The sequence below is a fragment of the Caretta caretta genome, chromosome 8, assembly GCF_965140235.1.
Source record: "Caretta caretta isolate rCarCar2 chromosome 8, rCarCar1.hap1, whole genome shotgun sequence".
Taxonomy (NCBI): domain Eukaryota; kingdom Metazoa; phylum Chordata; order Testudines; family Cheloniidae; genus Caretta; species Caretta caretta.
The window spans coordinates 1,393,445-1,410,326 of record NC_134213.1 but is presented as its reverse complement, the minus strand read 5'-3'; the positions used below and the strand labels follow the sequence as shown (position 1 = coordinate 1,410,326).

General features: G+C 65.3%; 1 protein-coding gene across 2 annotated transcripts in view; it reads left to right on the top strand.

The window, feature by feature from the left end:
- Positions 1–313: 313 nt before the first annotated feature.
- Positions 314–16,882, top strand: part of UNC5A (unc-5 netrin receptor A) — a 75,322-nt gene continuing 58,753 nt past the window's right edge. The window contains exon 1 of one of the 2 annotated variants that reach the window (XM_048860896.2): positions 314–604. In XM_048860896.2, the coding sequence (XP_048716853.1) occupies positions 535–604 (70 nt within the window). In that variant the 5' untranslated portion in view covers positions 314–534. The remainder of the gene's footprint in view (positions 605–16,882) is intronic. The other variant, XM_048860895.2, reaches the window with a different exon arrangement.

Genomic DNA, 16,882 nt, shown 5'->3' with positions numbered 1-16,882 from the left:
ACTGGGAATGAGTGTGGATGGGCCCAGTGCCCTGATCCAGACAGAACCGAGCAGGATGTGGGGTCGGGACGGTTGTCCAGATCTGGGCGGTACCGGGGGGATGGGTGGTTGCCCCGATCCAGGCAGTACTGGGGGGGGGAGATGGGCTGGTTGCCCTGATCTGGTCGATATGGGGGGGCGGATTCCCCGATTTGGGCTGTCCTGGGGTGTCTAGGCCGGTTGCCCCGATTTGGGCCTACCGAGGGGGTCGGTTTCCCCGATCTGGGCGGTACGGGGGGACGGGCCGGTTTCCCGGCCTGGGGGGGGGCTCGCCCCGCACCAGCTGTTGCTCGCTGCGCTCCGCTCCGCGGCGGATCCAGTCCGCGTTTTGCAGCCCTGCCGGGCTCGCCCCCTCCGCAGCGCCGGCACCGGGCTGGGCCAGTCGCTCCCCGGCAGCTGCGGGCTCGGGACCCGCCGCCCGCTCCCCGCGAGCCCGGCCATGGGCTGCCGCGCGCCGCGAGCCCCGCGCCGGCTGGGGCGCTGAGCGGGGCGGGGATGGCCGCGGCCGCTGCGCTCTGGCGGGTCCTGCTGGCCGGATCCCTGCTCGCCGCCCGCCCGCCCGCCGGTGAGTGGGGCCGGGGGGGTCGGGGGGGCCGGGCACGGACCCCACCTGTGCAGCCCCCGCATCGGAGAGCGCAGCCCCCGGCCAGCTCTGCGCCCCCCCCCACCGCGCAGCCCCCGGCCAGCCCTGCGCCCCCCCCCCCACCGCGCAGCTCCGGGCCAGCCCTGCGCCCCCCCCCACCGCGCAGCCCCCGGCCAGCTCTGCGCCCCCCCCCCCACCGCGCAGGCCAGCCCTGCGGCCCCCCCCCCCACCGCGCAGCCCCCGGCCAGCTCTGCGCCCCCCCCCACCGCGCAGCCCCCGGCCAGCCCTGCGCCCCCCCCCACCGCGCAGCCCCCCGGCCAGCCCTGCGCCCCCCCGCCACCGCGCAGCCCCCGGCCAGCCCTGCGCCCCCCCCGCCACCGCGCAGCCCCCGGCCAGCCCTGCGCCCCCCCCGCCACCGCGCAGCCCCCGGCCAGCCCTGCGCCCCCCCCCGCCACCGCGCAGCCCCCGGCCAGCCCTGCGCCCCCCCCCGCCACCGCGCAGCTCCGGGCCAGCCCTGCGCCCCCCCCCGCCACCGCGCAGCCCCCGGCCAGCCCTGCGCCCCCCCCCCCACCGCGCAGCTCCGGGCCAGCCCTGCGCCCCCCCCCCCCACCGCGCAGCTCCGGGCCAGCCCTGCGCCCCCCCCCCCCCACCGCGCAGCTCCGGGCCAGCCCTGCGCCCCCCCCCCCACCGCGCAGCTCCGGGCCAGCCCTGCGCCCCCCCCCCCCCCACCGCGCAGCTCCGGGCCAGCCCTGCGCCCCCCCCCCCCCACCGCGCAGCTCCGGCCCAGCCCTGCGCCCCCCCGCCACCGCGCAGCCCCCGGCCAGCCCTGCGCCCTCCCCCCCGCCACCGCGCAGCCCCCGGCCAGCCCTGCGCCCTCCCCCCCGCGCCGCTCAGCCCCCGGCCAGCTCTGCACGCCCCCTCCCCCCCGCGCCGCTCAGCCCCCGGCCAGCTCTGCGCGCCCCCTCCCCCCCGCGCCGCTCAGCCCCCGGCCAGCTCTGCGCGCCCCCCCCTGCGCCGCGCAGCCCCCGGCCACCTCTGCACCCTCCCCCGTCAGGTCTTTCTCCCGCCCCCCGCCACCCTCCCTGCCAGCTGTGTGCGCCCCCCCCCCCGCGAAGCCCCCCGTCAGCTCTGCGCACCCCCTCCCCTCACTGCAGCCCCCAGCCAGCTCCGCTTGTGCGCCCCCCACAGTCGCCGGCCATCCAGGGGCTCTGGACTCTCCCTGGGGCCGCGCTTTGGCAGTTGCTCCCCTGTTTCTGGTCAGTTGTGGTGCCCGGTTCTGGGTCGGGCACAAGCTGTTCGTGTCCTTAGACGCCGCAGCCTGCAGCTCTGCCCGTGGCTGGCGCAGGGCAACAGGAGCCTGTGCCCTGGGCACCCGGTGCCATGTGCCTGCCCTGCACCCTGCCAGGGCGCCTGTCCGCTGGCACTGGGTCTGTGCAGCAGCGGGGTCTGCGGGGTCGCCCCCCGGGGGCTGGGCTAGGATCCCGGCTGGCGCTGCTGCTGGCATGGGGGTGCAGGGCCCTGGCTGGGGGGGGTGTCCTGCGGGGTCCCACGTCCGGGGGCGCCAGCGGGTAGCTGAACCCAGGGGCTCCTGGCCCCACACCTGAGACTGGCTCTGGCTGGGCACAGAGGAGGGGCACTGATGCTGTTTGACTTGGAGGCTTTGCCCTGGCCCCCACGGCGGGTCCCTCGGCCCCTGAGCCCCGTGGGGTAGGGCAGGCTCAGCTCCTGGGAGGTCGCGGGGCCTGTGGCGCAGCAGTATTAACCCCCGTCTCTGGAGCCCCAGACCCCCATGCAGGGCCCCACACGTCTGAGCCAATGGTGACATTCCCACGGCAGAGCCCTCCAGAGCCCCAGCTCCCCTGGCACATGGCCCAGCCCCTCGCCTGCTCTGCCCCATCGCTGGGCCTGTCCCCTGCCCAGCCAGACCGATGGCACAAGGCCCCCGGCTCGCAGCCTCCTGCGCCGGCAGGACCCAGGGAGCTGAGCCCCATCCAGCCGCCTCCCTGCTCCTCAGCAGCCGTGGCTCACCCAGGCTCCTGGATCGGCTTGGACCCCTGCTATCCCGGCCCTGGGCTCCCCCCACTGCTCCGCTGGTGCCCCTCACTCCCGACCCGCAGCCCCTGCTGTCCCGGCCCTGGGCTCCCCCCACTGCTCCGCTGGTGCCCCTCACTCCCGACCCGCAGTCCCTGCTGTCCCGGCCCTGGGCTCCCCCCACTGCTCTGCTGGTGCCCCTCACTCCCGACCCGCAGCCCCTGCTGTCCCGGCCCTGGCTCCCCCCACTGCTCCGCTGGTGCCCCTCACTCCCGACCCACAGCCCCTGCTATCCCGGCCCATGGCTCCTCCCACTGCTCCGCTGGTGCCCCTCACTCCCAACCCGCAGCCCCTGCTGTCCCGGCCCTGGGCTCCCCCCACTACTCTGCTGGTGCCCCTCACTCCCGACCCGCAGCCCCTGCTGTCCCGGCCCTGGGCTCCCCCCACTGCTCTGCTGGTGCCCCTCACTCCCGACCCGCAGCCCCTGCTGTCCCGGCCCTGGGCTCCCCCCACTGCTCCGCTGGTGCCCCTCACTCCCGACCCGCAGCCCCTGCTATCCCGGTCCTGGCTCCCCCCACTGCTCCGCTGGTGCCCCTCACTCCCGACCCGCAGCCCCTGCTATCCCGGTCCTGGCTCCCCCCACTGCTCCGCTGGTGCCCCTCACTCCCGACCCGCAGCCCCTGCTGTCCCGGCCCTGGGCTCCCCCCACTGCTCCGCTGGTGCCCCTCACTCCCGACCCGCAGCCCCTGCTGTCCCGGCCCTGGGCTCCCCCCACTGCTCCGCTGGTGCCCCTCACTCCCGACCCGCAGCCCCTGCTATCCCGGCCCTGGGCTGTCCACACCCCCGTACATGCACACGCACCCAGAGCTTTGCTGGTAGTCCCCTGGAGTGGGGGTCGTTGGGCCGGGGTCCGTGTCACCGGCGGGTGCCGGGGCGCACCTTGCAGTGCAGAGCCCGGTGTGCGTGGGCAGCAGGATCTGGGCAGGGAAGGGGCCCCGGGCTGGGTCCTGGCAGCCCACACCTGGCAGCTGCAGACAAAGGTCTGAGCTGCCTGTGTCTGGCAGCTGCGCCTTCCTTCCCATTGCGAGCTCCGGGTGGGTCGTGGCCCTGCTGCCTGCGTCCCCGCGCACCCCTTGGGGCAGGTCCCGCAGGCAGGGGCCGTTCTCCCTCTGCCTGTCCACTGGCAGCCAGGCTGGGTGAGGGGACAGGGTTGCGCCAGGACCCCAAGTGGCTGCTGCCCTGTGCCTGGGGGGAAGGGATCTGACCCTGGGCCCTTCTGAACCCTGCAGGTGCCCCATCCTCCCCAGGTCCACCGCTGGGGGGGAGCCTGCCCATGGCAACCCTGACACCTAGAGCGGGTGCTGCAGAGCAGGGCCCTTTCCCTTCTCTCCGGAGCCATGGCCAGGGCGATCCCCGAGTTTCTCTACCGCAGCTGGCCCCAGTGGGGATGCTGGAGCCCCAGGTGCAGGTGGGCATTGCTGGGGCACCCTGGAGCCCAGTGTGGGGTGATGGCAGCAGGGCACCCTGGGGGCATTGGCATCTGGAGCTGGGCAGGGGGCCGGGGAGCTGGGGCTCACACCCAGCGGTGGGGGAGTCTCAAGCGTGGGGCCTCCGAAATCCCCTCACTCATTCTCGGAGGGCGGAGATGGCCCTGGGAATGGAGGTTGCAGATGCCTTTGCTTGGCCTGTTCTGGTTCTGCCCGGGTCTGTGTGGTGAGCGGGTCCCTGGCTGCTCACTCTGCTGGGTGCGACTGACCCGTTCACCTGCCTGGCGCTGAGCTGGAGGCCGCGGCTCCGCTCCGTGCTCCGGCTCTGCAGCCCCTGGCCTAGCGGCCTGCAGCGATGGAGGAGCCGGTGCAGCCAGGAGCCCAGCCCAAGAGCGGTAGCTGGGTGTAAGGATTCCCTTGCTGCTTGGCTGCACTGCAGGTGGACTTGGCACGGGGCGTGCTCGGGTTGAGTTTTCCCCACTCTGGGCGCCCTACCGACATTGATCTAACTTAACACGGTGCACCTGAGCCTGGCACCTGGCACACGGCCCTCCGTTCTCCCAGCCCCTCGGCCAGGGGGAAACTGAGGCACTGACCAGCCTTGCCAAGGCCACCCAGTGAGTCAATGGTGTGACAGAGTGGGGACTGAGTGGGGCGGATTGACCTAGGAATGTCGTCTGGTTTTACTGGGACTGTCTGCATGGGCGATGGGAGATTAGGAAGTGACTTTACTTGAGGAACTATACCTGAGCCTAAAAGAAAAGGAGTACTTGTGGCACCTTAGAGACTAACCAATTTATTTGAGCATGAGCTTTCGTGAGCTACAGCTCACTTCATCAGATGCATACCGTGGAAACTGCAGCAGACTTTAACCTGAGCCAGGAGGGGGGTTGGGGCCAGGTGACACCTTTGCCCAGGAAACTGGACAAAGGCTGGAGGAGGAGCTGAGGGGAGGGGGAGAGAGATGGCTGGAGGGGGTTGTTTTCAGTTTGGGCTGGCTGGTGAAACGCAGGGAACCCCAAGCTTCCTGCCCCCCACAAGGACTTGACTGAGGGGTCCTCATTGTACCCACAAGCTCTGTTTGGGACTGTGTTCCTGTCGTCCAATAAACCTTCCATTTTACTGGCTGGCTGAGAGTCCCGGGGAATCCCAGGAAGAGGGGTGCAGGGCCCGGACTCTCCCACACTCTGTGACAAACGGGAACAGAACCCAGGAGTCCTGGCTCCTAGAGCCCTTCACAGCCCTTCCAGCCAAAGCTCCTTGATGGCACCCACAGGAGGCTGCAGGCTGGCCTAGCTGGCACGGCCCCAGGGCAGGCTTAGCCGAACTGCCAGCCTGGCTCAGGCCTGCCTGCCGACAGCGGGCGGTGCCAGGTGCTTCCGAGGGAATGAGCAGACCAGGCCAATGCGAGTGATCCGTCCCTGGCACCCAGCCCCGGCTGCTGGCGGTCGGGCCACCCGGAGCATGTTCGCCCCTCGGAGCAGGCGCTGATCTCTGCACTGCTGTGGGGCTCTGGGCAGGGCTGGGGCGGGCGGTGACTGGTTACAGGCTTGGAGGGAGGCAGCCCACAGCGAGCTGGGGATCAGGCCTGGAGGTGGGAGTGGAGTCTGGCTCCCCATGGCAGCTCCTGGGTCTGGGGGGGGCCTGTGGGCACTTCCAAGTTGGCTGCTGGGGAAGGGGCCAGGGCTGGGATTAGGATGGGGGAAAAGCAGCAGCCCCCGGCCTCCGCCTGCCCATCCCCAGCGCTCTGCCTGTCTGCCCCGTCCAGGACTCCAGAGCCAGGGCGCTGCCCACTGACCATCCTGCTTCCTGGGCCCTTGTGGCTCCGCAGGCCCGGCCTGCCAGGCACTCGGGTCCCAGCCCCCGGGGCGTTACGCTCCCCTGCTGGGATGCGAGCCAAGCGCTGATGTGCCCCCCCTCCAGCTGCCGGTGCCACCTGAGGGGCTGACGGTAACTTGCAAAGGTGGCCTCTTGCAGGGGGTCTCCAGGCCCCCCCGGGTGTGGTCCTGGGGCAGACACCGCCCTGCAGAAGCTGAGCTGTCCTGGAGGTGCCAGGGGGGCTCAGATCCCAGGAGATCTTTCAGTGACTCTCAGTTCAGGTGCTCTGCGGGGCGCAGGCTGGGCAGGCTCCAGGGCACTGGGGCAGGCAGCGGGCACGGGTGGCTCCCCTGGGCTAGTCTTACGCCGACTTGCAGAGCAGGGCGGGGTGGCCTTGGGGCCGAGCCGGCCCCGTGGCAGGTGATTGCTGCTGCCCAGCAGCGTGGCTCTCGCCAGGCGGGGGAAGGTGCTGCGCCAGTCTGTCGGTGCACGGTAGACACAGGCTGCCCAAGGGCTGTTTGTTCTGGCTCTGTGCCACGTGGAGCTGGCTCTGAATCAAACCTCCCGGAGCCTGACAGGTGCTTGCGGGGGTTTGGGGGGGGTCTGGGCTCTGGTAACTGCCTTAGCCGCTCCCAGGGCCAGGGCTGCTCTGGGCACAGCCACTTCCGCCCCGTGCCCAGTCCGGTGGCTCCTTGGTGCCGCTGTCCGGGGAGCGGGCTTGGTTCTGATCCTGGCTGCTCGGTCTGTCTGACGCCTCCTGTCGCCCCCTTACTCAGCCCCCATCCACTGGGGTCCAGCCAGGCCCTTCGCCCCATATGGGGATCGGTGCCCGCCCCCCCCAGCCACCCAGAGCGGAGCTCTGGGCTCGGCGCTGGGGGCCCCGCAGCTGGGAGGCGAGAGCTCCCCCTGCCCCGCTCCACTGAGCTGCAGATCCAGCGGGGAGCCTTTGAGGTGCTAAGTCCTGTCTCTGTCTGAGCTTCAGTCGCCCCTGGGTCCCTGGCTGCCAGCGGCTGGGCCTGGCGCAGCGGGAGGCGGACGTGGGCTGGTGTCTCCTGCTGGGCTGAGGCATTGGGCCATCCGACGGGCGTGGTGCTGGCTGGGGTCCCTGCCGCTCTCTGCGGGTCCGTCAGAGCCCTGGGGCATGGGATCGGGGGTGTTGCCAAGGGGGCGGTGGGGCAGGAATGCGGGTGAAGGGGAGTGGGTAGTGAGGGGGGAGGGGCCCTGCGCTCTCCCCTCCCCTCTTCTCCCTGAGCCCTGCTGGGCCCTTGCCGAGGATGCTGTTAACAGGTGCCTCCCCCCACCCCGAGGTGGCTGCATTTTGGTGGCAGGGCGCTGGTGCTGCCCGGGTGGCTCCATGGCTCCCTGTGAGTGCAGCTCCTGCAGCCCCGAGGCACGCTGGGAGGGGCCAGCCCCCTGCACTGCCCCATCTGCCCCCTCTGGGTGTCAACAGCAAAGGGGAAGGGGGGGCTCAGTGCGGGTGCTGTCACTCTGCATGGCCCAGCTCGAGTCAGCACAATGGCACATGGCCCCGTCCGCGGCCAGGCCCCCAGCTTATCTGGGGCCCCCGCTGGGGCAGCTGTGCGGGGGAGGGGCAGCTGTGAGGGTGGGGGCAGTTTTGTTTCTTCCTTTTGTCCTTTAAAGTAGAACTCCAGGAAATCCCCCCCAGGGCTTTGGGGGCCTGGCGCCCGCCCCGCCTGGGTGGCGGCAGGCTCCCCTGGTGCCCTTCTCTGGCTGGGTGAGGGGGGAGCGGCCCAGGCGGGCCGCAGCCGGAGAGTGGTGGGCTCTGTGGTGTAGGCGCGAGGGGACGCTCCGAGGTGAGGCAGGGGGGTGAAAGCCCCAGGCTGCACCCTGCCCCCAGCAGTGCCCCAGCGCCGGGCCAGGGGCTCCAGGCTGGCCCCACCGTGCAGGCTCTGTCCAGAGCCGAGATGGGCCCCAGCTCGCCAGGTAACCAGGGTCTGCCCCAGCCCTGGCTAGGCCACAGGCGTGATGTGCCCCCGTGCATTACGCGGGTGCCCGTGCAGCGTGGGGGAGCGTGGCGTGAGCGTGCTGGGCCACTCAGCTCCCAGTGGGGGGCCTGGGGGCTGCACAGCTCCCCGCCCCCACGCGCAGCCGGGGCCAGAGATGTCTCCTGGCTCGGGGCCGCCCAGTCCCCAGGAGCTCAGCCCCCCTGCTCCTGCCTACCCCTTGCAGGTCAGCACTGGGAATGCATCCCCCCCCGCCCCCCGGGCTGCTGTCCCCCAGCACCCTGCAGCCTCCGAGCTGGGCACAGGGGTGTCCCGTGGCAGGGCGCTTCAGAGAGCGGCCCAAGGGCAGGCCCTGCGGCTGAGGGCGGGCAGGCAGTGCCTGGGGACAGTGGGCAGGAGCCACAGACACTGTCTGCCAGGCCCAGGGCTGGGGCTGGCTGTGCCCAGCAGAGTTGGACGCTGAGGGCTGCAGGCTGGGAGGGGGTGGGCCTGGCCCAGGGGCAGGAGCCCCCCCACCCCGTGGCATGAGGGAGTCATCCCCAGCCTGGCGAGCCCCAGCACAGAGGGCCTGAGGGGGTCCCCAGCTGGGCTGCCTGCCTGCCCCACGGGTCTCCTTGCGGCAGCTCCCACCGGCTCCCCTGCCCCAGGGCTCCTCCCCGCTCCACAGCCAAAGGCCCCGGGGCTCAGGGTGACCTTGAGGCTCCTGGCAGGAGTGAAGCCCACACGAGAGCATGATCTTCGCTGTGAGTTACAGGAGCCAGAGAATTCGCTCGGCTTCCCAAAGAGCCACAGCCGAGCGCCAGGCCTGGATCGCAGGGGCTGTGGGTCGGGACTGAGGGGCACCGGCTGTGCGAGGGGGGTGCCCTGCGCTGGGATCGCAGGGGCTGCGGGTCGGGACTGAGGGGCACCGGCTGTGCGAGGGGGGTGCCCTGCGCTGGGATCGCAGGGGCTGCGGGTCGGGACTGAGGGGCACCGGCTGTGCGAGGGGGGTGCCCTGCGCTGGGATCGGGACTGAGGGGCACCGGCTGTGCGAGGTTTCGGTCAGTATTCGTCTCTCTGCTCCCTGATGGGGGGAGGGGTTAGCTGGCTGCTCACCAGGCAGATGAGGGGAGCCCCATGTGGCTGGGCCCAGGGGAGCTTTTGGGGGGGGATACCTGGGGCAGCCGGGGGGGCTGAGCTCTGAGGGGGGGTGCAGCTGGTTGGCACGTGGGGACCGGTGGGGGGCACACAGCGGGGACTCGCTGGCAGGGAAGCCAGTGATGGTAATCAGACTGGGCAGTGTTTGGCAATTAGCAGGTGCAGCCTCCTGCTAATGACCCCGAGTCCATTAACGAGGCCTGGGTGGAGGTGGCTTGTGGGGGTCACAGTGGGGCTGGCAGCGAGTCTCCCGCCCCACAGTGACCATGGTTCAAAGCGTGCTGTGCCAACACTCTGGCCTGGTGCTGCCCGGCCGGGGGGCATGCAGGAGCCCCCCCTGCATTGCTCACGGCTTTGCTAGGAGCTGTTAGCCAAAGCTGCCTGGTGCCCAGAGGGGGAGCCCCCCCGGCTCTCCCCTCAGAGCCCCCGGCTCCAGCTCGGTGCCCCTGGCAAGCCAGTGCCTGAGGAGGGTCCTGCTCTGCCCCTCAATGCCCCCATTGTCGTCGTTTTCAGGTTGTGGGGCCCAGGGCCCCACTGGAGCCGGCCCTGGGAGCACCCGGGCCCAGACGCGCTGGGGGCTCGGGACCGGCCTGACCCACGGGCGCTGCTCCCTGGGCGACCCAGCACGCTCCAGTGGGTGCTGGTCCAGCCCCCTGCGGAGACAGAGCCCTGCCGGCACATGCTAATTGGGTGTAATGGGGAGGCGTTATCAGCTGAAATACTTAATTAGAGCCGCTCCATTGTGATGCAAAACAACCGCGGAGAAATTCACTCATCACAGTCCCTGACTGAATCAGCGCCCAGCTCCTGCGCTGGCTGCTCAGCCCCCTCCCGCCTCGCCCAGCAGGGGGCGCCCAACGACTCCACTTCTGCCGGCCCCAGCAGGGGCGCTGTGGGGAGTGGGGTGGGGAGCCGGACACCGGCTGGGGGTGCTGGCTCTGGGGGTGCTGTGGGAAGCAGGGTGGGGTGCTGGCTCTGGGGGTGCTGTGGGGAGCCGGGGGTGCTGGCTGTGGGGAGCAGGGTGGGGTGCTGGCTCTGGGGGTGCTGTGGGGAGCCGGGGGTGCTGGCTGTGGGGAGCAGGGTGGGGTGCTGGCTCTGGGGGTGCTGTGGGGAGCTGAGGGTGCTGGCTCTGGGGGTGCTGTGGGGAGCGGGGGGTGCTGGCTCTGGGGGTGCTGTGGGGAGCGGGGGGTGTGACGAAGTGGGACAGTTCTTAATGTTTCCTCTGAATATTGTGGGGGTGCCTCAGTTTCCCCTATGCAGTTCTTAAGTCTCTAGGGGGTGGGGTAAGGGTGTATGATCGTTGCAGAGCCCTAGAGGGCAGGTGTGTGCAGGGTTCTGGACACAGAGAATGGCCGACACCCTGTGTGTCCTGCAGACAGGCTGCTCACAGAAAGGAGACTTCCCCAGAGTTCTGACTGGCTTCATGGGGAGCAGTTCCAGAGCATCGCCCAGGGACTCCATGACAACTGGTGGCAGCGGTGGGATGTACTGCACCCCGTGGATGGCGCTTCCTGCAGTAAGTGACTGGGGAGCAGTAAACCAAGGGGGATTGACGAGGACCAGACGTGCTGAAGGCTCAGAGAGGAGCAGTTTCGGGGGGCGGTTAACCCCTGGGAGTGTGTGACGAGAGAGAAGGACTTTTGCAGTAACAGGGTTCCCCTGGGGATTGCAGTGAGCAGTCCAAGGGGCGGAGGAGTCTGCAGCTCGACCCTGGCAAGAGGTGGGGACCTCGAGAAGGGCTGGCACACTAGGGGTTCTCCCTGGAAACCGTGGGGAGCTGAGAGCACACAGGCCTGTGAGTCCACAACAACTTGGGAAGAGCGGAGTGACGGCCTGTCACCGTCTCCTGAAGAAGGACATTGTAACCCTGTGCAAAAAGAGAGGGTTGAGCATTGGAAAGTTCACCAAAGCACAGTTCATCCTGCAGCTGGAGGAGGATGACCGCTCTAAGGAACAGATTCCTGACTCAAATGGGGCTATAGCAGGATCTGGGAGCAGCTGGAGTGGGAGCCAGGCATCGCCAAGACTCCTGTCCCCGACCAGACGGGGGTCTTCACGATCGGGTTCCCCATCCGGGGATTGGAGACGGACGGGATTGGAGCTGAGTCCGAGAGAGCAAGAGGACCGTGGGAGACAGCGAGAGCCCGAGAAAGAGCTGCAGAAGCAGCAGCAGCATGAACTGGCGGTGGGGGAGCGGAGAGGCCTAGGGGACCTCCCAGGGGCGAGTGGGGATAGACCCCGGGGGGCCAGTTCCGCAGGGAACCTCGAGACTAAATTGCTGCCCCTGGTTAAGGAGGGGCGGGGGGATGTGGATGCCACCTCACTGCCTTTGAGCAGGCTGGAGATTTGAACCAGGGGAACCCTGCGGAAAAGCCCCGGTGTCTAGCTCCCTTGCTGGGTCCAAAGACTCCGTCAGCCAGATGGGTGGGGAGGTGGACAGGCTCCCACTCCTGACCCCAACCTCTATGTCTGTGTGGAGTTTTCTGAGGCCAGGCCCCTCGGACCCCCAGTGGGAGGGGAAGGTGATGGTCAATGGGGAGACATTCCTGGGGTGGCGAGATCCTGGGACGGAGAGAACTGTTGTCAGGCCCTGGGTGGTGCAGCCTCAGATGCTGAGGGGCTGTGTGAGCTGGGTGAGGGTCCCAGGGACGAAGCCCCTCGCCCTGCCTATGGCCCAAATCCCTGTGCAGACCCAGGAGGGGTGGGGCTGGCTGGTCGTTGGGGTTCTCCAGGATACCAGCTGCAAGACCCTGTTGTGGGGCGACTGTGTCTCTTTGGGACAGGATCCAGGCCCTGCTCCTGTAACTGCCGAGGGTTTGAATTTGAATCCAGGGAACCAATCGGCGGAGAGGGAAATGGTCAGTGAAAATGCAGATGACCTGGCTGGCAGCAGGGAGGAGCTGCTAGGCTCAGGCTACCTGCCTGCCTGGAACCAGGCCCCTGGGGCTCCCCGCCCCCCTTGCACATCGGAGGGGGGGCTCACGCTGACTCTGATGCAGTGAGGAAAGCAGCGAGCTCGCTGCCTACCCCCACTGGGACAGCAAGGGGAGCGCTGAGCACGGTGGGAGCTGAGACCCCAGCTGAGGGGGGGAGACACAGGCAGGGCAGGGGATCTGTGGGGAGTAGCAAGGTGCTGGGTAAGGAAAGTCTGGATGAGCCTAGGCAGCCTTGTGAGCTGATGGCTGTGTCTAGTCAGCAGAGTGGGAAGGAGAGGAGAGTGGAAGATGAGTGTCCCTGGACCTTACCTGTTAGCTGGGTGGAGAAGTGTGACAGTGAAGGAAACGTTTCAGAGGAACAGCCGTGTTAGTCTGTATTCGCAAAAAGAAAAGGAGTACTTAGTCTCTAAGGTGCCACAAGTACTTCTTTTCTTTTTAGTGAAGGAAACGTGTCTGTGTTTGTCAGGGGTATTGACTTGCCTGTGGAGGGAGCTACCCCGGTCTCCAAGCAGTTGTCTGTGACCAGCCCTGTGTAATGGAACAAGGGGAATGAGATCCCAAGCTGTGTGTCTGGGAAAGGAGAAAGTGTCTCTGGCTCTTCTTTGTCTGTGGAGCAGACAGAAGGGACCTTTCAGCCTGTGATGGTTGAGGGTCGTGCAGTTGTCTCAGAGCTGGTTCTGGATTCAGCTAAAGCCCAGGAAGGGAAGGGTCCTAAGTTTGTGTCTGCTCGGGAGAATGGCCCTGTAACTAGGTCGTATCCAATTAGTGTCTATGTAAAATCCCAGAGACCAGACAATTCTGGTGCTTGTATTTTGCCTGTTGGTCATGTGTGGCTGGGAAAGAGTGCAGCAACTGTGTCTAATCAGGGTGAGATCCTAGCCAGGGCACAAGGAGAGCATGGAGGTGATGTGATTGTGTTACCTACTGAGGGTGTGGAAACCTGCAGCAAGACGGAAAAGATTCCTGAACTTGTGTCAGAGTAACAGCCGTGTTAGTCTGTATTCGCAAAAAGAAAAGGAGGACTTGTGGCACCTTAGAGACTAACCAATTTATTTGAGCATAAGCTTTCGTGAGCTACAGCTCACTTCACTTGTGTGTGGCAAAGGGAAGGAGAATGCTTCTCACCTTTTATCTAGGAAGTCTGTGAGTTTGCCTGAAAGGGGATTGTGTAGGAATCCGCCGGATGGGCCAGAGGTGATTCTGGATGTAAGGGAGACCCGGAAAGGGTCTGTTGTTGCTCAGCAAAGTGTTCCTCTAGAGCAAGCCCTAGGTGAAGAGGGTAAGAGCAGAATTTCCAGACTGCTGCGCTGGGCATCACAAAATGGGGAAGAGATGGCCAGCCCTCTGTGGAGATAGAGGTGGTTAGGGACTATTTAGAAAAGCTGGACGTGCACAAGTCCATGGGGCCGGACGAGTTGCATCCGAGAGTGCTGAAGGAATTGGCGGCTGTGATTGCAGAGCCATTGGCCATTATCTTTGAAAACTCGTGGCGAACCGGGGAAGTCCCGGATGACTGGAAAAAGGCTAATGTAGTGCCAATCTTTAAAAAAGGGAAGAAGAAGGATCCTGGGAACTACAGGCCAGTCAGCCTCACCTCAGTCCCTGGAAAAATCATGGAGCAGGTCCTCAAAGAATCAATCCTGATGCACTTGCATGAGAGGAAAGTGATCAGGAACAGCCAGCATGGATTCACCAAGGGAAGGTCATGCCTGACTAATCTAATCGCCTTTTATGATGAGATTACTGGTTCTGTGGATGAAGGGAAAGCAGTGGATGTATTGTTTCTTGACTTTAGCAAAGCTTTTGACACGGTCTCCCACAGTATTCTTGTCAGCAAGTTAAGGAAGTAAGGGCTGGATGAATGCACTACAAGGTGGGTAGAAAGCTGGCTAGATTGTCGGGCTCAACGGGTAATGATCAATGGCTCCATGTCTAGTTGGCAGCCGGTATCAAGTGGAGTGCCCCAAGGGTCGGTCCTGGGGCCGGTTTTGTTCAATATCTTCATAAATGATCTGGAGGATGGTGTGGATTGCACTCTCAGCAAATTTGCGGATGATACTAAACTGGGAGGAGTGGTAGATACGCTGGAGGGGAGGGATAGAATACAGAAGGACCTAGACAAATTGGAGGATTGGGCCAAAAGAAATCTGATGAGGTTCAATAAGGATAAGTGCAGAGTCCTGCACTTAGGACGGAAGAACCCAATGCACCGCTACAGACTAGGGGCCGAATGGCTAGGCAGCAGTTCTGCAGAAAAGGACCTAGGGGTGACAGTAGACGAGAAGCTGGATATGAGCCAGCAGTGTGCCCTTGTTGCCAAGAAGGCCAATGGCATTTTGGGATGTATAAGTAGGGGCATAGCGAGCAGATCGAGGGACGTGATCGTTCCCCTCTGTTCGACATTGGTGAGGCCTCATCTGGAGTACTGTGTCCAGTTTTGGGCCCCTCACTACAAGAAGGATGTGGATAAATTGGAGAGAGTCCAGCGAAGGGCAACAAAAATGATTAGGGGTCTGGAACACATGACTTATGAGGAGAGGCTGAGGGAGCTGGGATTGTTTAGCCTGCAGAAGAGAAGAATGAGGGGGGATTTGATAGCTGCTTTCAACTACCTGAGAGGTGGTTCCAAAGAGGATGGCTCTAGACTGTTCTCAATGGTAGCAGATGACAGAACGAGGAGTAATGGTCTCAAGCTGCAGTGGGGGAGGTTTAGATTGGATATTAGGAAAAACTTTTTCACTAAGAGGGTGGTGAAACACTGGAATGCGTTACCTAGGGAGGTGGTAGAATCTCCTTCCTTAGAGGTTTTTAAGGTCAGGCTTGACAAAGCCCTGGCTGGGATGATTTAACTGGGAATTGGTCCTGCTTCGAGCAGGGGGTTGGACTAGATGACCTTCAGGGGTCCCTTCCAACCCTGATATTCTATGATTCTGTGAGGGGTGAATTGTTGCATAGAAAAGCCCTCGGGAAAGGAATCCTCATGGAGTCTTTGCAAGCAGTTTACTGCAACTGAAGGGTGTGAAAGTGATTTAATCAAGAAAGTTTCAGTTCCTAACAGCCAGAAATTTTCTGTTGTGAATGGATCCACTGACTTTCCTGTTGAAGGATCCAGTGTGGAGAGCTTTGAGAAGGCCTCAGATGGAGTGAGAGCTGTTAAGAAAGTTAAACAGTCCTCTAACCCAGTGGCTGTGTTTGGCCAGCTTGTTGGGGAGACAAGGTTGTGGAGAAAGGGATGTCTCCATGCTAGTTCTGTAAGTGATCAGTATGTGGCCCAGGTCAAGATGGGGGCTCTTAACCAAGAGAGCCCAAACTGCAACCCTCCAGACTGGAGCGCTGGGAGAAGACCCGATCCCAGTTTGACCCCGGGGGTTTTGGGGTGGCCAAAGGGCAGGGGCCGCATAAACTTTCCCACATGCGGCATGCGAGTGCTATCGACCACCCCTGACCTAAGGGAGGGCGTGAAACTGGAAGGGCCTGGTGTAACTCCTACCAAGGAATGGGAGAGATGCTGGGGCATCCATGGGAACGCTGGTGGCTTCGAACTTCCCCAGGTCACCAGCTAAAGTGACCCTGCTCAGTTCGATCTTGAAGGGGGGAGAGATGTGATGAAGTGGGACTGTTCTTAATGTTTCCTCTGAATACTGTAGGGGTGCCTCAGTTTCCCCTATGCAGTTCTTAAGTCTTTAGGTGGTGGGATAAGGGTGTATGATCACTGCAGAGCCCTAGAGGGCAGGTGTGTGCAGGGGTCTGGACACAGAGAATGGCCGACACCCTGTTTCCTGGCAACTGATGGCCTGGGCCCTTCCCCCCTGCAAGGTGAGAGCTAAAGGGTTGGAGAACAAAGGAACCAGGTGACCTCCTGGCCTGGGAAAGGGGAAAGCCCAGAGGAGGGGGGGCTGGAGGGAGTTTCAGTTTGGGGCTGGCTGGGACATGGAGTGAAGGGCAGACGGGGTTGTCTGGCTCACTGCCCCCCAAAATGGACCCAGATGAGGGGTCCTGTTCTCTGCACCTACAAGCTCTGTGTTAGACCATATCCCTGTCATCTAATAAACCTTCTGTTTTACTGGCTGGCTGAGAGTCCCGTCTGATTGTGGAGTTGGGGGGCAGGACCCTCTGGCTCCCCCAGGACCCCACCTGGGTGGACTCGCTGTGGGAAGCGCAGGGAGGGGCAGAGGAGGCTGAATGCTCCGAGGTCAGGCCCAGGAAGGTGGAGCCGGGTGAGCTGTGTGTCCTGCAGACAGGCTGCGCCCAGAGTCCTGCCTGACTTCGTGGGGAGCAGCTCCAGAGCATCGCCCAGGGACTCCGTGACAGGGGCCGCTGGCTGTGGGGGTGCTGTGGGTAGCAGGGCACTGGTTGGGGGGGTGCAGTAGGGAGCCAGGCAGGGGTGCTGGCTCATGGGGAGCAGGGTGCTGGCTGGGGGGGTGCAGTGGGGAGCGGGGGGCACTGGTTGTGGGGGGCAGGGCAGGGGTGCTGGCTCATGGGGAGTGGGGGCCACTGGCTGGGGGGGTGCTGTGGGGAGCAGGGCAGGGGTGCTGGCTCATGGGGAGCGGGGGTTGCTGGCTCTGGGGGTGCAGTGGGGAGCGGGGGTTGCTGGCTCTGGGGGTGCAGTGGGGAGCGGGGGGCACTGGCTGTGGGGGTGCTGTGGGGAGCGGGGCACTGGCTGGGGAGGTGCAGTGGGGAGCCAGGCAGGGGTGCTGGCTCATGGGGAGCGGGGGTTGCTGGCTCTGGGGGTGCAGTGGGGAGCGGGGGTTGCTGGCTCTGGGGGTGCAGTGGGGAGCGGGGGGCACTGGCTGTGGGGGTGCTGTGGGGAGCGGGGCACTGGCTGGGGAGGTGCAGTGGGGAGCCGGGCAGGGGTGCTGGCTCATGGGGAGCGGGGGTTGCTGGCTC